This window comes from Rattus norvegicus, chromosome 16 (genome assembly GCF_036323735.1).
Source record: "Rattus norvegicus strain BN/NHsdMcwi chromosome 16, GRCr8, whole genome shotgun sequence".
NCBI classification, from domain to species: Eukaryota; Metazoa; Chordata; class Mammalia; order Rodentia; family Muridae; genus Rattus; species Rattus norvegicus.
Genome location: NC_086034.1, coordinates 34154206 through 34180098, shown reverse-complemented (window position 1 = coordinate 34180098; position 25893 = coordinate 34154206). Strand labels below are relative to the sequence as shown.

The 25893-nt window shown below is 37.3% G+C and overlaps 1 protein-coding gene across 9 annotated transcripts in view; it reads right to left on the bottom strand.

The window, feature by feature from the left end:
* Positions 1 to 25893, bottom strand: part of Clcn3 (chloride voltage-gated channel 3) — a 72981-nt gene that overhangs the window by 30886 nt on the left and 16202 nt on the right. For 3 of the 9 annotated variants that reach the window (NM_053363.3, XM_039094870.2, XM_039094868.2), the window contains one exon: positions 5 to 162. In NM_053363.3, coding sequence (NP_445815.2) covers positions 5 to 162 — 158 coding nt within the window. Of the gene's footprint in view, positions 1 to 4; positions 163 to 9540; positions 9762 to 14021; positions 14276 to 14335; positions 16435 to 16751; positions 22043 to 25893 lie in introns of those variants that run through there. The other 6 variants (XM_039094875.2, XM_063275789.1, XM_039094871.2 and 3 more) reach the window with 5 other exon arrangements.

Sequence of the window (25893 nt, the reverse complement as noted above, 5' to 3'; positions counted from 1 at the left end):
TCACCCGTCTGTGCCTTTCTCTGTCCTTACACTTTTCTCGCACCCAGTCAATAGTATGGAAATCATCGTATGTACCGACACCTGGGATGGGCTCATCCAAAAGATCCAGCAAGTGTGTGGAGCTGTTAATGCTGCCTCCATTTGTCATTGTATAATGAGTTCCTGCAGCACAGAACAGTCTACTTACAAGCTAACAGTGAGCTCTGCAACTTCTTTAGACATTGGTAATTTACAAATATCATCACAAATCATTGGAAAGTGGAGGAAACATTGATTATTCACAATTAGAAATAAGGCAAAAATAATATTCATGACCTCACAAATTTTTATTAGCAACAAGCCTAATGGTCACCTAATACTCTAGACAAGAGAATTTTGCAGGAATTACCACCATTTACCATTGGTAACAAAAGAGACATCATAAAGTTAGAAGACAACTTGTGAAGACTGATAAACTGAAAATGATTTTCATCTAGTAAAATGTAAATTGTGGCTTTCCAGTAGGAAAGAATTGTAAACTTATTTGTTGTTGTTTGTTTTATGTCTTAAAATTTTTTTCTTTGCTTCACAGACTAGACTCATTTCGGCCTCACAGGTTCCCCTCTGAATCAGTTCATCATCAAGCTGGTTCCTTCATTAGGGTCAAAGAAATTTTTGACACATATTTACTATGCATTTTATTACATGATTAAACAAACCTAAAGAAGGTCCTGGAATGCTAAAAGACAACTGGGGAATTGAAGAAATACAGGCAGCTTTTAATTATGATATTAAGTTCATCTAACACATAAAATGAAATGCAAACTTTTAAGTATGTAAATGCTTGAGTTGTTATTTATGCAAAAAGAGGCCTTGACAGAAAGTTCATATATTAAATATAAACCCACTGGGAAGAGAAAGCTATCACATCTAATATATACTGTGGTAGTCTAAATGTGAATGCTTTTATAGGCACATATGCCTGCAAACTTAGTCCCCATCAGAACTATTTGGAAGGATTAGGAGGTGCGTCCTTGTTGGAGTAGGTGTGTCCTTGTTGGAGTAGGTGTGTCCTTGTTGGAGGAGACCTATCTGTGGGGTGGGCTTTGAGATTTCCAAGTCCATCTAAGCCCAGTGTCTCTCTGTCAATGTCTCAATGTGTGTCTCTGTCTCTCCCTTCTTTCCACCCCCTCTCCCCCCACTGACCCTACTACACTACCTACAGAACTCTCAGCTACTGCTCCAGTGCCATGCCTATCTGCTCTCCGCCATAATGGCCCTAACCCTATGAAACTATTAAAAAAAAAAAAATTAAATGCTTCTTTTAAATAAGAGTTGGGAGCCGGAGAGATGGCTCAGTGGTTAAGAGCACTGACTGTTCTTCCAAAGGTCCTGAGTTCAACAGCCCACATGGCGGCTCACAACCATCTGTAATGGGATCTGATGCCCTCCTCTGGTGTGTCTGAAGACAGCTACAGTGTACCCATTTAAATAAAGAAAAGTCTCAAATCTCACAACTAAACAACAGCCCCTTAGGAAAATACAATAAGAGGTGCCTTGGTCATGTGTCTTTTCGGAGCAATAGAACAGAAAGTAAAATATACATAAATAATCTCAAACCAGCATGCTCACTAGTAGGAATTTTTCTTTAGGATTCTGTACAATCTTTGAACAAATTAAAATGGAGCATAGTGTGGGTAGAATTTCCTAAAACGTATTATAGAAAACAAAAACAAGTGAATGCTAAAGTATTTATAATCTGATACAAAAATCAATTAACAGCTAGAGAGGGCAAGTATTTCAAACATGAAAGCCAATTCTGCCATTGTACCACAAAAGGTACAGAAATACATTACTGAATAGATATGAAAGCACTCTAACAAAAGTTTTAAAACCAGGTGAAAACTTGTCTTTTAAAAAACAAAAGGAAGGGGCTTGAGAGATGGCTCAGCGGTTAAGAGCACTGTTTGCTCTTCCAGAGGTCCTGAGTTCAATTCCCAGCACCCACATGGCGGCTCACAACCAGGTGTGCATGCAGATAAAGCAGTCATACATAAAATACATAAATCTACATCTAAACAGAAAAAGAAAGAGATAAAGGGAAGTATTTTTCATGTGGCCAGTTTTCCAACCCTTTGGACTTTGTGCCAAAAAAAAATTTAAAGTAGAAAAATAAAAATGAGACCCATTTCCTTTTCCCTGACTGTTAAGGACTAAGGAAATTTTCTCAGGTGAGTTTTGCTTTGCAGTCTTTCTGTTTAAATGGACGCATTTCCTTTTATAGAGATAAAGAAATAACTGTAAACAACATCAAAAAAGCCATCATGTGGCAAGGTCAGAAGTGCAAGTCTTCCCCAGAAGAGTAAGAAAGGCATCCCAGGCTTCAGCAGGAGATTCCCTACATAAACCAGAGGGGAAAGAAGTAGGAGCAACAAGGACCTTCCATGCCGACCCAGAAACGTTAGCACTAAGATATAAGCCAATGAAAAACACCGTGGGCTACAAACTGTTTCCTAATAATTCAAATGTCTAAAAACAAGGTATGAAAATGTGTCTATTTCCTTTTCCTTAAACAGGATTCTCTCATCTCCCTATTGAAATATATCTGAATGTTGCCTTAGGAAGGTGTAGCATGTTTACAAAGAGAATAGTATATTGATTTCAGTGTTCTGGCAGAAGTGCTCCAGGAATAAATAATTTACAAATATTGCCCGAGAGTTTAAAGATACAATCCCCTCATTGTAATGTTTACATGCATACTATATTTAAAGCTTTAAACACATTTTCAAGAAGAAAATATTACTTATCAAATTATAAAAGCATTTATGACTTATTGACAAATATAGGAATAGCGACTTTGCTTTCTATATGGTAACATTAAAACTGGTATTTGGAGGGAAGTATCAAGAAGCCCGTGTCTTTATGGAACGTTGCCCAGTACTTTGTGGTATTTATGGCAAAAATGAAAAAAGACACTCTCAGAAAAGCAAACCAAATGCACCCAAGTAAAGTTCTGCAAAATAGAGTTGTTTTATTCCTCAAACGTTGAAATTAGCTAGACATGGTGGCACATATGTTTAAACTCAGCACTAGGAAGGCAGAAGCAGTTGGATCTCTTTGAGTTTGAGGCCAGTCTGGCGGATCTTAATAGTAAGTTCCAGTGCAGACAGGATACATACAAAGAACTTGTATCAAACAAACAACCCCAAAAATGTTAAAAATTATAAAAGATAAAGAATGAGGACTGAGGGCTGGTGAGATGGCTCAGTGGTTAAGAGCACTGGCTGCTCTTCCAGATTTCCTGAGTTTAATTCCAAGCAACAACATGGTGGCTCACAACCATCTCTAATGGGATCTGGTGCCCTCTTCTGACCCGCAGACCTACATGCAGGCAGAACACTATACGTAATAAATAAATAAATTTTAAAAAATTTTAAAAAAAGAATGAGCAATGAACTGTCCTGAATTAAAAGAGAGATGACATATGACTATAAGATGTGCTTTAGGACCAGATCATGAACTAGAAAGGCCACTGACCTTACTGATCTAGACTAATGATCTAGATCAAGTAATAATGTTATATCGAAGTCAATTCTGATTTTTAAAAATCATAATTACATACAGATGTACTTCTTTGAGAAAGATGCCCTTTTTCTGAATTTTACTCTTACCATAATTAAAAATACAGTATAAGCATACATTCATTATCTATAGAAAATATCATGTTTTATCTGGAATATTTAATACAAAGGCAAAGAACAAAAAAACAGAATAAACTAATGTGGTAAACTGCTGATATTTCAGGAATTCTGATAAAGTATGAAGGACTCTACATTAGTTTTCACTTCTGCAAGTCTGAAAATTTTTTTCTTCAATGCTGAGGACCATGTATGCTAAATATTCATTAAAACTATACCCTCAGCCTTGAAATTATTGTAAAACATTTACCACAGGAATAAAGGTGGCTCATTCAGTAAAGTGCTTGCTATAGCAGCATGAAAACCTGAGTTCAGATCTTAGAACTCACAGAAAAATCCATATGCAGCCATGAGATGTTAGGACGGCACAGACAAGAGGATCCCTGGGGCTTGCTGGCTAGTCATCCTACCCAATTAGAAAGTTTAAAGTTCAGTGAGAGACCATGGTTTGGATGGATGGATGGATAGATAGATAGATAGATAGATAGATAGATAGATAGATAGATAGATAGATAGAGATAGATAGAATTTCTAAAAAGGAAGAGGAAGTGGGGGGACTAGAGAGATGGTACAAAGGTACAGAAACACTTGCTGCTCTTCCAAAGGACCCAAGTTCCATTCCCAGCAAAAATCCTGCAACTCTAGATCCATGGGACAACCCCTGGTCTCCGCATGCAGTTGCACACACACACAAAAATATATACACTACACATCTCACACAGGCACAAGTCAACAACTGAATGCTCTGTAGGGTCCAGTACTACTGTCTGAACAGAGCTAAAGAGCTACAGACTTCTGATTTCACTACTTTTTTATGCAAAACTCAAAGCTTATACCTTCAACATAAATGTACAATAAAACCTCGAAAAGCATTTCTAGACTATCTGTATCATAAAGACATACATTTGAAATATCTATTTCTCCTATACAATTGTGAACTGAGAAGCAGAAAAAGATTGCTATTCTTAACTTTTATGAAATAGGAAAACAGAAGCACAACAAACATTTATATTCATCATTTATATATTGTGAATTTAGTGATTTTCGAGTAATTATTATGGAAACTATGCAAACATGTTAATTCACAAAACAATGCACCAAATCAAGATTTCTGAAAGCCAAAAATTTTCAAGAATTTTAATATTTTTGTTAGTATGGTATACCTGTAAATGGTTTTATATACTTTGTTCCATTAAACAATACACAAAAACTAAGTTGTAAAAAAGAGGAAAAGAGAGAAGTTCACTGGAGTAACTTTAAAGGTATATTTTGTAACTATAATAATAGTCATCGAGTATTTCAAATACATTTCTTCTCTGTATACAGTTCATAGCATCTAAATGTGTATAAGATTTCATTGACATATGTAAAAATGAGATAAACTGAAATCAATTACATGTGTATTAAATTTTTTAGTAAGCAACAGATTAATCAACTTTACACTTCAACATCTTAAAGCACATAAGTTAATTATTACCAAAACACAAATTGAAGTTCTCTCACATGTAGGGTATACTTCTTGTATACTAAAATATTTCAAGAGTTGGTTAATATAGAGATGATAATGCTTTTTATAAAATTGATATATACAAGTAAGCTTTGGAAAATCAAGGCCTCCAAGGATAGAAGAGAGGCAGTCAGACCACCGCTGCCTTGATTACTATGCCTTTCTTACAACTGGTTTAATAACCTAAGCTGACAGGATGTCATTTCTAATGCAAACGCTGCTGCCCTTGCTTGCTTATCGGTAGAGACGGTAGTGATGATATAAGCGAATACCTTTTGGAACTAAGAATGAAGTTTCACGACCTTATTTCTTTATCCTGTCCACAAACTTGCCCTAACCATCAACTACATGCATTACCAAGTAAAAGAGCAGAACATAAAAAGTCAGTAGTACTGGAGCTAGAGAGATGGCTCAGCAGTGAAAAGCACTGGCTCTTCTTGCAGAGAATCCAGGTTTATTTCTAAGCACAAACGTGAGAGCTCACAGTCATCTGTAACTCCAGGTCCAGGCCTTGTGACAATCTCTTCTGCCCTCCACAGGCATTGCACACAAGTGGTGTACAACCATACATGCACGCAAAACACTCACACATATAGAATAAGGATAAATAATTCAGAATTCTGAAACCCATACAAAAGAGAAAATCATAAAAGCAAATACTTTTGAACATCAGAGATGGTTTTCTAGATTTCAAAAGTCTGTAAAAAAAAGTTGGGCTTAGAATTTCTGAAAGAAGCCATATGAAGCCCATTTTGCCGTATTCCTTGAGATGTGCTGTACAAAGACTAGGAGAGAGCCAAGTGAAAAAGAGACTTACAGACTAATGATAGGCTTCAGCCTTTTCCATTCCCTGGATGTGAAAGCTGGCCATATCTATACTTTATGAATGTCATATCATCAAATGTATACATATTTTCAACGATACACGAGAACTTAAAATTTTAGATACTTCATTGCAATCAATATCTGAATTATATATTTTCTTAGTCATCTTTGACAATTAATTTCAACTTTTCTTCAAAGCCCGCTACCAAATATTCATTATTAATAATCAGGTATAGATCCAAACATAAAATGATTAAATAATAAAGTAATTTATCCTCATCAAAGGGGTATTATTTATGCAAGAGGTCCATATTGACTTTGCCCACATAATATCCCTTTACTTCTGGCAAAATGTCTCAACCTTTTTATAAAAAAACAAAAAAACAAAAAAAAACACAAAAATCTTCTATTTTATGCAGTAGAAGGCTTGATGAGATCTATCAGATGCATGCCTCAGCCAAGAAAAAGAAGAGTGTGAGGTTGGAGCCAAGCACTAGGCACTGGTTTTGAATTCTTGGGACAAGAGAAAAAAGGGAGGGAAAAGAGGGAGAAAGGAAGAGAAGGGAGAGAGGGAAGACCAGAGTGTCTATAAAAAATAGCTGCTGGATATATAAATGTCAAACACACGAATACAATGAATGAAACCAATTCATTTTTCACAGCCTCAAAAGAATGTAAGCTGCCTCCTGCTACTTGGATTCCAAGATGGTAAACTACACGTGAAAGTATGACCTGAAAGTTTGTTAGCTCTCAAATTTAACACCAACCCCCGTCCTCACTGCTATCTGTCTGTCTACACACACATACACACACTTCTCTGGAGGTTTGATCACTAAGCATCTGTGCCTGCCAATCTAATGTCCACTTATTGTTACTTACTAGTTAAAATTCAGTAACAACAAAGTCTGGGCAAATATCTTTCTTCAGAGGAGCCTAGAAAAGAACTACCTTAATGCAGCTGGTGTTAGAAGGTTTAAGAATCAAATTCCAGATCTAGTACCTATACTTAACCTTTTAGCCCAAAGGCCCATTTTGTCAGCTACTCTTTGCTTAGAAGCATGTGCATAGACTAGAAGCAAGTAATGAGAAAGCTTAATATTGATGGGTGAGAAGAAATAAAATACCCACAACCTTTAATCTATTCAAATATTTTGCGTCTAAGACTTCATCAAACTGTATTATATTATGATATTCAGCTATGATCAAATCATTTAACATTAATCTTAACCCAAAACATGGACAATATGCAAAAGAGATCAAGAGAAAAAAAGGTATCTTCATTTAGACAAGAAGTTCAACTTTAGAAGTGGTAGAAGGAATTCTTGAATTATTAACCAATCATAATTATGCTAATAAGTATACAAAAGTAAATCACTCAGAAGTATGATTGACAATGTAATTACAGTTCAAATATCAAAAATACAGAAGATTTCACCTAGAAAAACTACTCAGTTAATGAACTATATATATATATATATACATAGTCTGGCTTGCAAGTCACTTCTCTTTAGCTGAAGCTAAAAAGTCGTTCATTCTCTTATAGCCACAGAACTTTATAACATCCAAACACCTATGGAAATAAAATGCATATATACCAATAATCTGTAATCTAGCATTTATCTGTAGAAAATTTAAGGTTAACTCTGTATTAAAAATATATTTCTAATAGAGAAAAATAATCTTTTTTTAAAAAAAGATTTACTTATTTTATGTAAATGGGTGTTCGATCTGTATGTACACCTGCATGCCAGACTAGAGTATCAGATCCCAAGAGAGATGGTTATAAGCCATCATGTGGTTTCTGGGAATTGAACTCAGGACCTCTGGAAGAGGAGACAGTGCTCTAAGCTGCTGAGCCATCCCTCCAGTCCCAAGAATAACGTTTTCAACAAATGATGCTGAGGAACACTACCTATGCAAAAGGATGAAACTAGACGCCCAACTCACATACTCATAAACAAAAACTCAAATGTTTTGATCCAAAATTAAGATTAGCTAAAACTACAAAACCCTAAGAAGAAAATGTAAGAGTCTTGCGACTTCCAATTGGTCAAATGTATCAGCAAAGGACACATGATAAATGAGAAAAGTATATCAAGTGGGCCACATCAGAATTATAGTACTTTTTCCATGCAAAGATTAGACCCTATTAATTAGCTCATGTGTGAAGACAATAAAAACTACTAACACAATAAATAAGTATTTATTGTGTAACAGACATGGTTCTTAGTACAGCTAAGACAGTCTCTATTTTATAAATTTGAAAAACAAAGATAGAATACTATGAAATAATATCAAGGCTATAATGTAAGTAAGTAGTGGAATAAACACCCAAACCTATGCATTTATTCCAAAGTTACTACCACTGTATTAATAAGGTCAATAATCATAACTTCATGATTGGAAGATGTATATCTAGGGTAAGTCTCAAGAGTAGGTTCAGAATAATTAGTCAGTGACTTACTTCTACCTAAACACATGTGCATATATATGTACTTAGCCTGTGGACAACTGTTGTAATTCTATCAATAACAATCACTATGGGAACTCTGCCTTTTAGTTCCAGACTCCATCACTTTCTCCTCTATTGTTTAAATTGCTACAATAAAAAGCCTAGTGAGTTGAAGTGAGCTCATATCACAATCAAAAGGACCGTGTCTGGGTATCTGGAACCCACATAAATGTCGGGCAGGCGTGGCAACTAGCTTGATATTCCAGTCTTGGAGACAAGAAATCACAGAAGCAAGATGTCTAGTAAGAGCAGCTGTATCTGTTGCTAGCTCTGAGTCTAACTTTAAGACACTGCCTCAAATAAGGCAAAAGAATGATCAAGGTAGATTCCTAATATCAACTCTATCCACCACCACCACCACCACCACCACACCCACACACCAAAAACAAAAGAGGAGAAAATGTGGTAATATTACTCATGGGCAGTGTTTTGCTCTCAGAATGCACACTGCGGAAACTGCTGTGCTAAGAGCTCACCCCCTTTCACCCTCAGCTTGTCCAAGTCTCATCTTACACCACAGAGAGCCTACTTTACTCAAATTAGACTAGACCTCCAAGTGTGCACCCTGAAACTAGTCTTTAAGTCCTTTGACTATAGCCTACAGCATTCCTCTCTGGCATAGTTCACAGATAATGTATCTAAATAAAATCAAAGTTTAGTAAATGAAACGAGTAAATAGTGACTTTTCACTTTTTATTTTCTTCATCTCTTTAAAAATACTGGTCAGTTTCTTTCTGACCAACATTTTAAACCTGAAGGTTGACTCAAAACTAGAGAAAAATAAATAAAGACTATCTAAATTAAATCAAATTAATTTCCATAAATTAAAATTCTTTACATACCTCCTACTAGCCTTCAATGTATAGCTGTTGAACTGTACTAAATGAAAACAGAATTTAGTAATAAATTCTATAGTTACACAAACAGCAACCTAATGTTTTTCTCACAGAAAAACAGTCAAACACCTATTTTCATAAAGATTAGGCATATAACTAAATAGAAAGATTGTCATTTATTACCTCCAGGCCAATTTCCAAAGATGTGAGGGTGAACTTGCCATTTCCACTGAAACTGCCGTCACAGCAGATGAGCACAAAGCACAGACACTGGGCATTACGGAAGAAGGGAGCCAGAAACCCATGCTTAAAGACTTCCTGACAGCGCTATGTCTGTCTTGAGAGCACAGATCCAGCCATGCATGTTTTCTCCCTCTAGGAGCTTAGTAATAAGGAATGTCACCCTGGTAAGGGAAGGTAAATGGGAGAGGTTGGTAAGAGGGCAATGGCTAAGATGGCTGGCATGGTTCATTTGGTAGCTGTTACGCAGTATGTACAAAATCTCATCCCAGCACTTAGGAGGTACAGGCAGGAAGATCACCCAATCAAGATCAGGACCATGTAAAACTGCTTGAAAACACAAAACAGGGTAGGAGTGGGGGCTGTCAAATATAGAGCTCTGCAGTTAGTAATGGTCAGTTGGATAGTGGCTTAGATCAATGACAGTATAAAGGAAACAAAGTATACACTCCAAAGAGCTGTTCAGTGATCTAGTCACATTCAACTACTTAAACCTAGAAGCTAATACAGAAAGAATCCCAAAGAAGACATGCACTGCTGACCCACTGCCTACTGCAGTGTACTGTTTAGTGTTCTGTTCTGTTGCCACCACCTCAATATAAAAGGTAGCAGCCTTAGACAAGGTAGATACAAGGTCCTACACATATGAAAGCAGGTTCAAACTTCACTTCCGATCTCTGCACATACAATGCTGCATATACAGCATCAGAACAAATAAAGTTACAGTAAATTTTGGTCTGAGTTGTAAAGGAAGAAACATACTCATGCACATGCACACACACACACATACAAAGGACAAAACGCCCTATAAATTAAGCACATTAATTAAAAAGCAAAAACAAAATTGTAAAGTACAATTTAGGTCAGTAGTGTCCTATGTAGGCACAAGGTAAAACGTTGATGCAAGAAAAACATCAACATTACAAATTTAGTAAATGTGGTAAGGGTCTGCCCATACCCTGAGTTTTGAATATACAAAGCATTCTGATGTCGCATGAGCCATGAGATGACTTAAATCATTGTAAAGTATCTGTTCAGAAAACATAGCTAGAGCTAATAAAATGCTCTGGATTTTTATTACAAATGTAAATACTATAGGAAATATAGATTTGACATCAGATCTGTTTTATAACAGTGTATGAGGACAAATAATAGTATAAAACAAGCATCACTAATATCAAATCAGTTATTTTTAATCAGAAGCCTATGGCATACCCTTTTGACAATAAGAATATATTTAACATCTGAATTTGTACAAGTGCAGAGCTACTATAATTTCAGAAGGAAAGAAAAATGTGATCACACAATAGGGTAGGGAAAAGATTTAAATGAACTACGTCACTGCCTCCTTTACTACTCACAAGAAAACTGGCTGATAGGTCTGATGCAACAGGGCTGACCACTCTCTTACTAGCTATTTACTCCTGACACAGCACTTCCTTATTCTATTTTCTACTCCACAGACAACTGGCAAATTCCCTTGTTCACTGAAAAATGGCCTACTTAGTACCACCTGCCACAAGGAGACTTGTCTCTTCCTCTCCTAAAGAGCAAAGAAACCTCAGGCTGACGGCAGCTACAAGAGACCAGCATCCTCGATGATTGTTTCCAGTATCAGAAGCCTTAAGCCCCCACCAGACTGAAGCATAGGTCACTCAAGGCTTGTATACAGTGAGATGATGATCAAATGACAGGAAGAGTCACAATATCTGAATCAAATTCTATTAACTTTAGCTTTAGTATTACTATTGTAGGTGCCATCAGTCTCTACAGTATTAGTTACGATTTCTATAAACACAAGAGTTTCATAAGTACTGCAAATAAAACAGGTAGTCAAATAATTTTTAAACTTTTTACATGGAGTAAATGGAATATTAAACCTGTCCCTTCCAGGTCCACAAAAAAAAAAAAAAAAAAGTCAAGTCTAGGGCCTGGGGCCTGGTGAGATTAAAAAGTTTCTACCGAGCTGGATGACCAGAGTTTAATTCCTGGGACCCACATGTGTGAAGGAGAGGAACTGATTTCTCCAAGTGCCACCATATACCTGCCATGTGACTCCCAACTAACACACAAATGAATAAATGTAAGAAAAACATTTTCTTAAATCAAAACAATGCAAAGGGATTAGTCGATGAAAAGAAGTCAATCCCCAAACTACTTCAACTTCACAAAGAAAGCCAATATAGTGAATAAAACCGGCAATACAAAGAGATCGTGTTTTTTCTTCCTGATTAACAAAAAGGAAGGGACAAACTGTGAGAACTTGGTTGTTTCTAAATATCAAGTTCACTCCCAAAGAAGGCTACTTCTACCATCTGGTTTGAATCTCTGATAGTACTGTGTAAATGACGGAGATTGAGTCTGCTTGCTCTTTCAGCTGCTGTAATGCACACTACAGTACAAAGCTTAATTCTTTAGCAACCCAGGTTGAAAAGTGGCAGTTAAGCCTAATTACCCACAGAGCTAATCCCTACCTCAACTTGGCTTACCAACATCCTTTACAATTTCATACTTTGAATTTCACCTCTTTCCCCTTTACCAGCCTGAAGATCTATTTCTAATTACTGCATTTTGTCTTCACAGGGAAGCTGAGGCACTTTTCTTGATTTAAGCTATTTTCCTAGATCCATATCACCAGTTCCTTTGTGCTGGCCTATGGCTTCAAAGGGCCATCAAGTATGGAGAACAAATGCCTTCTCACACATAGACACTAGGACACTACCCTATTCTTAATGATATTGTACACTCAAGTTAGGCAAATAAGTATCTGAGCAAACACGCAGTGCCACCTAAAATCAGCCTGTATAACAGAGGAAGTCCCGTCAAAGAATCAGGACCATGTCTGCGCTTCTGAGAGTGAGTAGGCCTTCAAGATGATTCCTGGCAACTAGTTAAGAAAATGTCTCAGAAATATTTTTTTTCAATTTCTCTCTTAGTATTATCTGTATATGTAGTTTCACGTGAGTTTTGACTTACAGCTTTTACAGACAGCCTATAAATCTGTCCTGTCAAAGACTAGCAGGTGCTGCAGCCCAAGCCTGCCAGTTCATCGTCCCTAACAAATGGATGTTGTGATGGCTCAGAGAAAGTGCGGCCTGTCTGGCTCTGCCATTCACCTTATTAGCAAAGGATGAGACATCGGAACATCACTGTTCAATACCAGTATTAGCAGGAAATGGATGACAGAAACACACGGAAACTCTATCAGGAGAAGGAAAAAACAACCCCAGGGAGTAAAAACTTAGGAGAAATTATTCCTTATACTTTTAGATACGTGTGTGTGTGTGTGTGTGTGTGTGTGTGTGTGTGTGTGTGTGTGTTAGAATATCATTAGGAGAAATTATTCCTTATACTTTTAGATACGTGTGTGTGTGTGTGTGTGTGTGTGTTAGAATATCATTAGGAGAAATTATTCCTTGTACTTTTAGATACGTGTGTGTGTGTGTGTGTGTGTGTGTGTGTGTGTGTTAGAATATCATTAGGAGAAATTATTCCTTGTACTCTTTATACTTTTATGTTAGTACATTTGAGGAAATGTCCTAAAAGTACAAAGAATAATTTCTTCTATTTTGTTTACTAAATCCCAATTTATACACACACACACATGCAGTTCATAAAGGACAACACAATATATGGGACATGATCTAAAACAGTTTTTCTCAAAATTTAAAAAGCAACCTTTTACTAAGCACAGAATTCTACAGAGTAATGTTGCAACTGTTTCCAACCCAATTATTGCTTTGCAGGCTGCAACATAATTGGTTAGTATCTGTTGAATGCATTATAATTCCTTAATTCCATAGAACTTAAAATTATTATCAGGATACAAAATGTATTTTAAATTTTCCTCATTTAGTTGGGATTAAATCATAAAATTTAGAACATCAGCAAATAACATGACTCATATATAAAGTCATCTAGCTAAGAATGTTTCTTGAAGTTAATTTATTTCTAGAACAACAAATGCCAACCATTTTTTCAAAAAAAATCAGTTTAAGAAAATGAACAAAGAGCAGTTTAATTAACAAACATCTAATTAGTTTTAAGAAGACCAAGGCAGAGCCTGCCAAAAGATTTACACCATTACATTGGCTGCTCACCTATTCTCCAACTACCGACTTGAAGTCTACAAAATGTATAAAAAGAAACCAAAATTGTTTTATCCTATCAAGTTGTACAAGATTTCTATGGGAGACAATAAAGTATGTCAATTAGCTAAAACATTACATTAAAAATGTTAAACCAAAAAAATTGTTCCTTACTTTTTAAATGCTATAAAATGCAGCTAAGAGCTTTCACTATTACTCTGCGATACGAAGTCTACATGGTAATTGGCAGCAGTCAAAGCAGAATAGTACACAGGCACTTGATTTCACTGTGTAAACTAAAGAAAATATAAGTTTCCACTAGAATAAAAACATTACTTTGCAGGTGCCAACCGACAGACCCAGGACTTCAGCTAGCTGCAAAAGCAGCTTATTTTCGGAGTTAAACAGAAGGCATTTCACACAGAAGATGGAGTCGGAGCCCAGTGTGATCTGAAACAGTGCTAGTCACAGAGCAAACAATCAGGGAGGGCCCCAGCCTGCTGGGAAGGTTGCATTCTCCCATACCAACGAGGCAGGGCAAGTAAGCAGCACACTGCAGCACTGAGGACAACAGACAGCCTGTTCCCAGAACCGCCCAGCCGCATGCACAACATACCAACAGAGGATTCAGAGCAAGGGGATGGTGTTACCTCTTTTATGTAATTCTCTCAAGGGAATATTGTCTCCTCCCCCGTCATAAGGCAAGTAGGGATCAGAAGAAGCATCCATGATCAGAATATTTTAAAAGAAGAAAAAAAAAAGAATAAAATAGAGAAGCTTGCTAGATTAAAAAGACAGTGGCATTTTTCCTTCCCCTGCTATAGCAAGCAAGGGAGATGCCTGCCATATTTGATGAGGTTAGAACTGCATAGTTCGCCTGGCTGAAGCAACTGGGTTCTTCCACAGCGGATGATGTCATCAAAGGGAAATTATTGCAGCCTGGTTGCTAGTGGCTACAATCTAGCCCGGCTTAGAGGCAGCACAGCCTTCTTAATCAGGTCCTGCTGTGTACGACGATGACTAAGCGCCAAGTATAACAGACGAATCTGGTTTGAGAAATTTAAAGCGCTCACAACGTTGTTTCAATAGCAAGACAGTAGAAATATTTATTTTTATTTTAAGAAAATAAAAGACAGAAAAAGGTAATTCTAGATCCAGACAATGACCCCTTTTCATGTCTAATGTAGAAAAATAGTCAACACAAAAAAGGATGTTTTATAAATGTACTAATTTATGCAGTAAATTCATATGAATCCTAACAGTGGAAAACTAAAACACACCAACAAGTTTCTCCATAGTATTAGCTTTAAGACTGTTCTTAACTGCCTTTTAATCCTCAAGCTTTTATGGATAATGCACGCCCTGAGTCACTGAGTTGAATAGTATTTTGTTTACTAATCCCTCTAGCAACATCTTTTTCTTTCCTTCAAACACCAGCTAGAAGGCATTAGGAGAAAGCTGAAAACTTATCAGTACACTAATTGTTTTGAAATTATGCAAAAAAGATTTATTATATGTAGTAGACTTTCTATTTTGCTACTGCTTTCTTACAGAAGACTGCTTAAGAAAGTCTTAGTAGAAAAATATGTATCAAAGTTTGCTACTCCTGTCTGCTAAAAAATAAGTTTAAAAATGTAACTTTTTGTTTTTAAAAGGGCTATTCCAAACATAACTAGTGTTCATATGGGATTCAAGTTTTACAGATTATTCTGAGTCCTCTGACTGGAATGTTCTTCTAAAATAGTTGTTATGCAGGACACTGAACAGGTGATGTCTACCACAGGAAATTCTATGGAACTTGGGCAAAGGTCTATAAACCATGTTTTCTTCCGTCTTGAGGGAGACAACCTCTAAAGTCTACTCCCACTCTGTGTATATCTAAAACCTGAACGTGAAGGAAGGTAATGAAGGGACAAAGTCTACTCCATTAGCCTGGTCTATTTTCAATTATCTTGAATCTTTTCTCTCCCAAGGTCATAAGTTAAACAGGTTTCTAGACTTCAAAATCTTGAAACTCAAATAAACAGAGCTTCTTATAAAAGTCCATGTGGAATCTGGAAGTGAGGACTACAAGAATACAAACCAGAAATAAAATTAAAATAAAAAATGGTGGGACCTTTACTTTTTTGTATTTTCAAGTTCTCTTAGAAAGAAAGAAAAGTTAAGCAAGAAAAGCTTTGACAAAGTCAATTTTACCAAATTATCTTAACGTAAATTTGGCCACTTGCTGTTCTTTGGTATGTTTTGTGACCGTTTAGACATTTCTAACATGCACACACCCACACACAGCACTGATAAGCCATTTCATTTGTATGAGACTATGTTCTTCTATACCTTAACAGAACATGGAAAGCGCCCCCTACAAACGGTATCTGGACACCGTCCCTGACCTTGCTCTTAAGGAGTGAAAAAGTAGGGGCATATCATGCCTGTGAAATGTTGACAATGCCAAGTAAATTTTATAGCCATAGTGATTTACTTGTAAAGATTAAAAAATATGTGCATATAGTATATATTACTGTGTCGGTATTCGGAGAGGTAATTTTAGAATGAAACATCAAGTTGAACAGCTGTTCTTACTGAGCAACCAGGCAGAAGGGCAAAGTGGGCTCTCCCTCGGTACTAATTACACACCAGGTCAGCTGAGGGAAAGATGAACCCAAGGCCCCCTGCATGCTGAACATGCTCTACCACGGGGTTGTATCCAGAGCTCTTCATTATAATTTTTAAACAAATATATTACTTTTAAAATAATAATGTGATGTGTGTTTTTTTTTTATTTCAAGAGCAAATTGTTCGTGCAGAATAGGATCCACAGACTTATATTTGTTCAGATTTACATTTGGACATATTAAACACTACACTTTTATTTACAGTTAGTCCTCTTCCCTAAGATAGAAAGTCCTGGAGGGAAGGCCACACAGAGCAAAGCTGTCAGAGAGCTACATTAAAGCCACACCAATGGCGGCAAAGTTACACCACCACTAAGCAGACACACACTGAGAAGTCTAAGATGTAAACTACACAGTAAACTGAAATTACAAAACCATTCTGCAACAGTCGTACCTCGTGAAGTCTTAGGATCCTCGCCTGGGCAGATACACTTTCCAGCACGCTTTAGAAAAGGACAAGGTACACTGGAGGGTGAAGCAGGAGGACTGTGACCAGATGATGACTACGAGTTACAATTAGGGGTGTGGTGGAAGGGAAGGGGGAGAAAAGATAAAGCCTAGAATTTCTAAGCACAGCCTGTAGGAAAGTCTTACAGGAGAAGCTCTGAAGAACCAAAGACACTGAAAAGCAGACAGCACACACAGGCCTTGGAAACCTCTCTCTAGTCTATTACAATCCTCGATTCTAACCTCGACTTCACATGGAAGCTGGGATATGTCACTCTTCTTATATCGTGATATCATGATGGGCCAGCTTGCTGTCCTGTATAACACTAACAATCCAAGTAAGCCACCATCTTTTAAAGACACATTTAAAGAGAAAATTAAAAGTTTGCCTTTAAGTAGGCCTGACCAACAAGTTACAAAAATGTCAGAAACAGAGAAAAATATTAAACAACTCGGGAATTAAATCAGGAAACCCAAACTGGGAGACAAATGCTGTAACATCCAGGAAATCTGCTGTGAAATTGTGTCTTCTACAAACTACACACATGAAATCTCAACAATGTAACTAATGGCCACACCAGCTGACATGCCAATGTGGATGGGAAAATCTCACGGATCCTCACCCCTAGGTAAAGAGCTATAGGCAATTAACCAGAGTTCCCTTTTTTCTTTTTCTTTTTAAATTGGTTATTTTATTTAGGTTTCTTTGAAGAACTAAGGAAACATTTGCAGATGGGATTTTAGGTACAAGTGGCCAGGTCCTATATGTAATAAAAAGCAAGCTCACTTCTTTCCAGCGATACCAACTTATTCTTTAGGATTTCATTTAGGTGTCCTCATTTTATCCCAGCAGGCACCAACAAGTCAATACCATGTTCTTTTTCCTAGTACATTTAAGACATTCCAAATCACAGCGCTGCATAAATTTAATATGTTTTTTTTCCTATAAGCATCACCGTATTTTTACATGAAGGCGCACATTTGGGCAGTCCTCTGTTTCTACTAAGTAGGGTACTCTGAATCAACAGCCTGGGGATACAGGTGCTGAAAGGTTTACAAGGGAACTGGCAACAGAGTGAAGGCTATCAAATGCATGAAGAACATGACCTTGCTTAGAACAAGTACCAGATGAACTTTGGAATCATTTATTCTAAAAATAATTCTGAGTCGACCATTTGAAAGCCCCTGGACTTTTCCCCAGTAGGCAGTCATTAAATATAGTCACTAGAGTTGTTTTAGGGCAAAGCCAGGACCTAGTATCCCAAAGAAATAGGCTGGGCCACTGTGCTGGCTAATTTTATGTCTATTTGACACCTGAAAAAAAAAATGTCTAAGACTGGGCTGTAGGCAAGCCTGTAGGGCATTTTCTTAATTGGTGTAGGAAGGCTCAACACATTGTGGGTGTAACCATCCCTGGGCTTGGTGGTCCTAGGTTCTGTAAGAAAGCAGGCTGAGCAAACAAGTCAGTAAGAAGCACTCCTCCATGGCTTCTGCATCAGCTCCTGCCCCCAGTTTCCTGCCCTGCATGAGTTCCTGTCCTCTTTGCTTTTGATGATGAACTGTTATATAAACCTGTGAGTGAAATAAACCTTTCCTCCTGAGTTGCTTTTGGTCATCGTGTTTCATAACAGCAATAGTAACCCCAACTAAGACACTCACTTATTACCCTCCAATTAAAGACAAACCAGTGGTGGAAAACAAGGAAAGGAGACTTAGCTATGTTAAACGCTGAAAGGGATCTCAAACTTCTGGCAGCCATGAGCATCTACATTCACACTCACATAGCAACACAGGCATATAATGAAACATAAAAATAAAATTATCAACAATTTCTAAACCAGCCTTTACCAAAGATTTCCAATGTAAGGCTTGTGAGTTTATGATGCCCAATTTGACTTTAGAATTTGACATGGTCCCAAGCATCTCACTTAGAACAGTTCCACCAATTATACTGGTAAATGACAAATAAAACTGATTAAATCTCGGCCCGTGCCCTCACAAAGCACACCAAACCAACATGGCTCCATGTGGAGAGGTCTAATGAGAGAAGAGTAGTAGAGAGGAAAGGCTGACCATGAGAGAGGGGGGTGCTTAGAGAGAAGGAACAGGGTACAGGGGAAGAGCAGGGAAGAGAAGAGAACAAAGAGAGCAAGAGAGAAGCAAAAGGGAGAGGAGGGAGCAAGCAGTCCCCTTTATAGTCAGGCACTGCAGGCTGTTGCCAGGCAACTGTGGGGCGGAGCATACCTGGCTGTTCCCAGGCAACTGTGGGGGTGGAGCTTAGATAGAATACCAACAAAAACAATACAGCTAAAATCAGCTTGTCATCTCTCAAAAACACCATGCATAAACATTAATCTTCAAAACTACCAAGTAAAATGATAGTAACTCAGAATTTGTAGCTTAGATTTCTGAGCAACATCCCCCACATCTTCTCCCTCTCTCATATCTACAATAAAAATCATATCATGGAGTAGTCAGATCGGCAGCTTTCTTTACTGTACACGCTTCTGTTCCATTTGGGGAAGTGGAGTTCCTCTGATCTGACATCAACCTTGTATTTTTTCTAGTCTTTTTTAAAAAAGATTTATTTATTATGTATACAGCATTCTGCCTACAGGCCAGAAGAGGGCACCAGATCTCATTATAGGTGGTTATGAGTCACCATGTGGTTGCTGGGAATTGAACTCAGGACCTCTGGAAGAGCAGCCAGTGCTCTTAACCTCTAAGCCATCTCTCCAGCCCCCTTTATCTTTCTTAATTCCTCATAGTCTCTACAGGTTTATTTTGTTTTATATTTAAATTGTAACTATTTCCAACCATTTTGCAGGGTCGCGAGCCGTTGCCGCACTGTAGTTCTGATCAGACTGAAACTGCAAGCACATGCCATCAAGTCCGGTGAAGCTCCTCTGCATGCAGCAGGTATGTGTCTTTGCAGTACTGGGCCTAAACTGAGGGCCCTGCGCATGCACGACAAGTTCGCTGCTAAGCTCTATCCCCAGCCATTTCCAGCCTATTGTTAAAAGTAAACTTTACTTCAGAATAGAGAAATCCGGAGTACTTTTTTACTTTCAAAACCGTTAATATTTTACATTTCCATGGCATATTTGTCAAAATTAAACACTAACATTGGTCAATTCCCAACTTCAGATTTTCTGTTTGTGTCCTCTTTCTAGTTTAGATCTGGTTCAGAATACCGTACTTTACTTGGTTATCATCTTTTGTTTTTAATCTTTTAGATCTAACTTGTTTCCATGACCCTTACTGGTCAGGTATCCTGCAGAATGTCTCCTATTCTTTATTATTTTTCCTGAAAATAGATATGGGTTACAGATCTTCAGAAAGAATACAAGGATGACATTTTCAGGGGTATATGATATCAATCTCAAGTCATTTGTGACATTCATATTCATCATTTGAGTAACAATATTTGCCAAGTTTTCCCACTAAAACATTTCTATTTCTACCTACCCCTGACTCTACTCTTTAAAAGTGAATCATTAAGTCAAGCCCACCTTCAAGGGAGAAAGATGTTGGAATTAAGCTTCTTCTCCATTAGGTTGCAAAAGCTACGTTAATTATTTAGAATTCTTCCACACACTAGCCATACCTTTCTCTCCACTCCCCATTTATTTATATCAGTTTGTATCATTTATAGCACAGATGTGGACCCATTTCCTATATGGAACAATAATCCACATGCTGTCCTTTGTGGTTCATCTGACTGTAGCTCTGCCCAGTAGGGAATCTTTCAGATTCCCTGACATGTTCCCAGTGGTTTTATAAAGCATTTCTTGTTTCTGACACAGTAAGATATTCAGGTCATTTTATATTTTTCCACAGCAATCCAAATCATTATTGAATCTCAAAGGGAATCATAAGACTTTTATGAGCCTAGGACATAATCTATTTGATGGCTCACAAGTTTAAACTTTGGATACCCATGCCAAAATTGCCACACACAAAAACTTCAGATATAATAAAACATTTCTACTATTTTTTCTATCATATTTTCCCCAACCACCAGAAAAAAAAAAAAAAACTAATCTGAACCAGGTGTAGTGGCACAGGTCCTGAAGGGGCAGGGGCAGAAAGACCTCTGAGTTCAAGGCCAGACTGGTTTACATACAGAATTCCAGGACAGCCAAGGATACCCAATGAGACACTGTCTCAAAACAAATAAACGAGCAAAAGTAGTCTGAATTGAGTAGGTAACCTAGATATTTTTCACCTCATTTGTCAGATAAGGAACTCAGGAAACAGAAGTGATAATGACAGACAGTGTGAGAAACCCCTTAATACAGTCCTGCTCTGCTTCCCACCAGAGGCTGTCACTTTTCCTCCTGAATGCCACTGCCATTTTGGTATGAGTAACATACCACCTCCAACCCTTCTGAATAGCCTGTCCGTTTTTATAGGTATCTAAGTAAGCCAGATCTTTTATTCATAAATTCATAGTGATTCAAAATAAAGACGTTCCTAGAAACTATACAATATAAACAGCTAATGTACTAAATAGATGGCATTTAATAAAGCTGCACTCATAAGCTCCTCTTATATGTATACAGTATTAGACAGTATAAGAAAAGTTCAGATAATCAGCATATATGGCTACCCATGATATATTTTTTCCCACAAAATTTGGAAATATGAGGAGGATCGGGAGATTAAGGCCAGCCTCAGCTACAAGCTACATAGAGACAAGAGACCCTGTCTCAAAAACGAAGCAAGGAAAAAAAAAAAAGAAAAAAAAAAGAAAAAGTTAAGAGAATTATATGCAGAAGAATATACATAAACTACTTAGAAACCAAAGGGAACAACAAGGAGAAAACTAGGTGCATAGAGAGAGGACTGGCAACGAACAGCACATATGAGGATGAGCAAAGCAAAACACTGCAGCAGCAGCAGCAGCAGCAGCAGCAGCAGCGTGGACAGCTGCAGACACAGCCACTAACACAGACACAGACACAGACACAGCTTGACATAAGGTGAGGCTGTCTAGATCTCGGGAGCAAACTTAAGAAGCCATCACACAGAAGTCACAGGTCAGTTTTATAGTTCCTTAGCTAAACTGTTACTATTTTAAAAACACTAAAAAGCATAAAGAAAAAAGTAGTCAAATTCCAACACCAAAAAGCCATTTTCATGTAACTCTCTCCAACCTTGTGCATATAAACAAGAGAACTGGGATATTATACAGTTTACACATAAAAGCCTTGCCTGTAGTTTTTATCAGTTAAAAAGTCACTTTATTTAGCAACCCAGTGTATTCTAGGCTATTAGCTTATCTTGAAACAAATTCAGTTGTCAGATGGGGTCCTTAGGTCCAGTAAGATCTCTTAGAAAATGTCTATGAAGTTAAAACTGTTAATACTGACACACTTAGCGAAATTCTATTGCTACTGTAAAAAACAATCAAGATACATTTACTAGCTTCAACATAAACTTGTTCACTTACAGTTCTAGAGAGCAAACGTTCCAAGATCGAGGTGTCAGCTGGAACGCATTATTTCTGTAACTTAAGGACAAAACTCGCGTCCTTGCTTTTTCCAGCTTCTAAAGGCCTCCTTCATTCCTTGAGTCCTCTTCTCTATCATTCCAGCCTTTCAGCTTCTTACCAACAACACTGACCCACCTGCCTTCCTCTTTTAAAGACCTCTGTGATTACACTGGCACCGCCCAGCTATTCCAGGCTAACCTCCACGTCTCAAGCACTCTGGTCCAATCAACAAAGTAAATCCTTTCATCACCTGCTGTAAGAATTTTACAGGTGCCAGGAACTAGGGTATGGGCGAGTGTGGGAAGGGCCATTAGTCAGTCAAACAGAACACTTTTTCTTTGTATTGACCTTTGCGTAGTTAATACAAGAGTAGTAAGAAGCCGCCATCTAGCACATATCAAAGCTGTCACACCAACACGTTCTAGACACCCTTGTGTTTCTCACAATTTGTGCCCTTGTAAAAACACAAAAGCCTGTTTTCTTAGAGATAAATGCCTTTGACACACGAGCAAATAATACTCACTTTATTGAATAACAACTCTTAGCTATATGTATGTAGAAACAGAAAAATAGAACCCTTTGTTCACCCTTACTGCTCTTGTGGTGGCCCATCGGGAAAGGTAATTAAGGTAATGTTTAAAGAGCTGAAAGGTGAACTTATTTTCACAAACCCAGCTTTCTGAAAGAACACCAACTACACTTGTTTAGAACTCAGATTCCCAAAGGCATAATCTGGTAAGCCTGCCTCTTCAAGTAAAACAAATGGTTGCATGTGTTAGCAATAACGGATTCACTTTTAGGCAAAAGCAAAATAAAATAAAGACTGAATCCATCCATGATCCAGCAAACTTCCAACAGTTCAAGTCTGCCTCTGTACCTCGGTGGCTTCTTGATTAGCACATGAAGATGTATGGAGATCAACTGTTAGGAACTAACTGTGTGCTCTCCAAGTGTGTATCTTAAAGTCTTCACCTCTTATCTTAGAAAGCGACTATTTTGGTCAAAAGGTCCAAATTACCCTTTAAAAAAGTAATTAAGGCTAAACAAAGTCATTACTTTGAGTTCTAATGAAGTGTGCCCGGTCTCTTATAACAAATACACTGAGAGAAAAAAATATCACAAAGATACAGTGAGGGAAACAGTCACCTACAAGCCAAGGGCTCACAAGAAATCAATCTGGAGCCCCAGAAAAATGAGAAAATAAATTTGTGGTTTAAGGTACTCAGCCTGTACTATTTTGTTATAGCGGTAATAATAAAACAACTTATCAATGAATACAGTTTCCAGATTACTCATGTGTGATTCTATGACACCCGTTTGGGTAAATGATCCATTAAAAAGTACAAGATGGACAAGTGGATTAAATCTTACAGAACACAAAACAGTCATTACGGTTCAACACTGTAATGAGCCTTTAAGAAACTAACCCCTGTCAAGTTCCAGTACAATATCAAAGAATAGCCACAGTGGCTTACGAGAAGCTACTAAATTATATTCTTTTCTAACTATGTACTTTCTGTATGGATTTTCTAACATGTCACAATAAAATAAACACATTTTAGAATCTGTCCTCTACTAAGGAAAACATTTGAGATATTTTACAAATTAAATCAATGCCACTCTTCTCATTAAGTTTATTTTAAAAATACATTTTTCATTAATGTCAAAATACATGTTATAGTTATATTTTTAAATAAATTAAAGTTTTAAGTTCTTTTTTTAAATCGTAATGCTAAATGTTAGAAACTTAGGATGTTTTGGGGGCTGGAGAGATGGCTCAGTAGTTAAGAGCACTAACTGCTCTTCAGAGGTCCTGAGTTCAAATCCCAACAACCACATGGTCGCTCATAACCATCTGTAATGAGATCTGATGTCCTCTTCTGGTGTGTGAAGGCAGCTACAGTGTACTTATATATAATAAATAAATAGATAAAATTTAAAAAAGAAATGTTTTTTTTAAAAAATGCTACTTACTAGGTTGGTGAGACACGCTTATCCGAGCTCATTGTTCAAAGGCTGGGCTACCCTATGGCATTCTGTCTCATAAACACAAGGGTTGCAGGCTGCATGTATCACAGTAGTAGAGCTTACCTAGCATGCACCAGGACAGGACTCTAATCATTTTCCTAGTAGTATAATGTATTATACTACTAAGTATAATTAGCAGTATGGGGAAGATCAAAAGGCTCCTACCTAAAAGACATACTAAAAAAGAGATACATCTCAATGAGAAGTATTTTGTGAGTCACTGGATGAATTATTTCTTTCACTTTTTAAGACTTTCATGGTCACCATTTTGTTTAAAACTGTGCCAGGTTGTGGTGACACACCCTTTAATGCCAGCACAAGTAAATCTCTGAGTTTGAAGCCATCCAGGTCAACAGAGTGAGTTGTAGGATAACCAGGGCTACACAGAGAAACCCTGTACCAAACAACAACAACAACAATCTAATCATAGTACAAATTACTGTAGCTTTGTCATGCATAAAGCATATACATATACATTTGACCTTTTCTAAATACTGCATGTATTTTGTGTCTGACACAAAATTATTCCCTTTAAAAAAGATTTCTTTTGCTGGAGAGATGGCTCAGCGGTTAAGAGCACCCGACTGCTCTTCCAGACATCCTGAGTTCAATTCCCAGCAACCACATGATGGCTCACAACCATCTGTAAAGAGATCCGATACCCTCTTCTGGTGTGTCTGAAGACAGCTACAGTGTACTTATATATAATAAAGGGATAAGTCTTTTAAAAAAAACTAAAAAACAAAAAAAAAAGATTTCTTTTTATAATATATTTATAAGTGTTAAGTAGCACCTATGTGTCACATGTATGCAAGGCCCACATAGACCAGAAGAGGACATCAGATCTGGAACTGGAGTGACCGACAACCATGAGCCAAGCACTGTTGAGAGTGGAACCCAGGTACTTAAGAGGAGCAAACACTCTTAACCAGTGAGCCACTGCTCCAGCCCCACAAAATTCTTCTTAATGAAGAATTCAGACTTTGTGTAAAAACAATTTTCATTAGCAGAATGATCCTTGGAGGAAGGCAGAGTCACTTGGCCTTTCCCCGACTTGGCCTAGGATAGCAGGGAAAGAATTAGGTGTTGCTAATTAGGGAGAATTAGGTATAGCCCCAGTATTGCTAGCAAAGGCATTTTCCAAATAACTGGAGGAAGTGTATGTGTTTATTTATTCTAGGATCTGAGATAGCTCCTGGGCAGATGCGAGTGTGTGACCAGCTGGGAACACAAGGCTGGGTAACAAAAGTTACACACAGCAATAGAAACTTCTAGCAACTTCTATTTAGTCTTAGATTGTATTGAGCTTTACTATTTCTTAATGAAAGCTACCTACATATAAATAATTCCTTTTTTTATATATAAATAATTCTAAGCCTAAAATCAGATTCACAAAATAACAACTCAGTAAGAAATAATCACTGATTAATTCCTAAAACATTTGTCTGTACTGTCTCATTTGTTCAAAAACAGTCTAGAATGAATTTGTGGGTCCTGTCAGACCGTTCTATTTCAATGCCTATGCAGGTAGAGTATTCGGACCCAAAACACTAGGGATCATAAT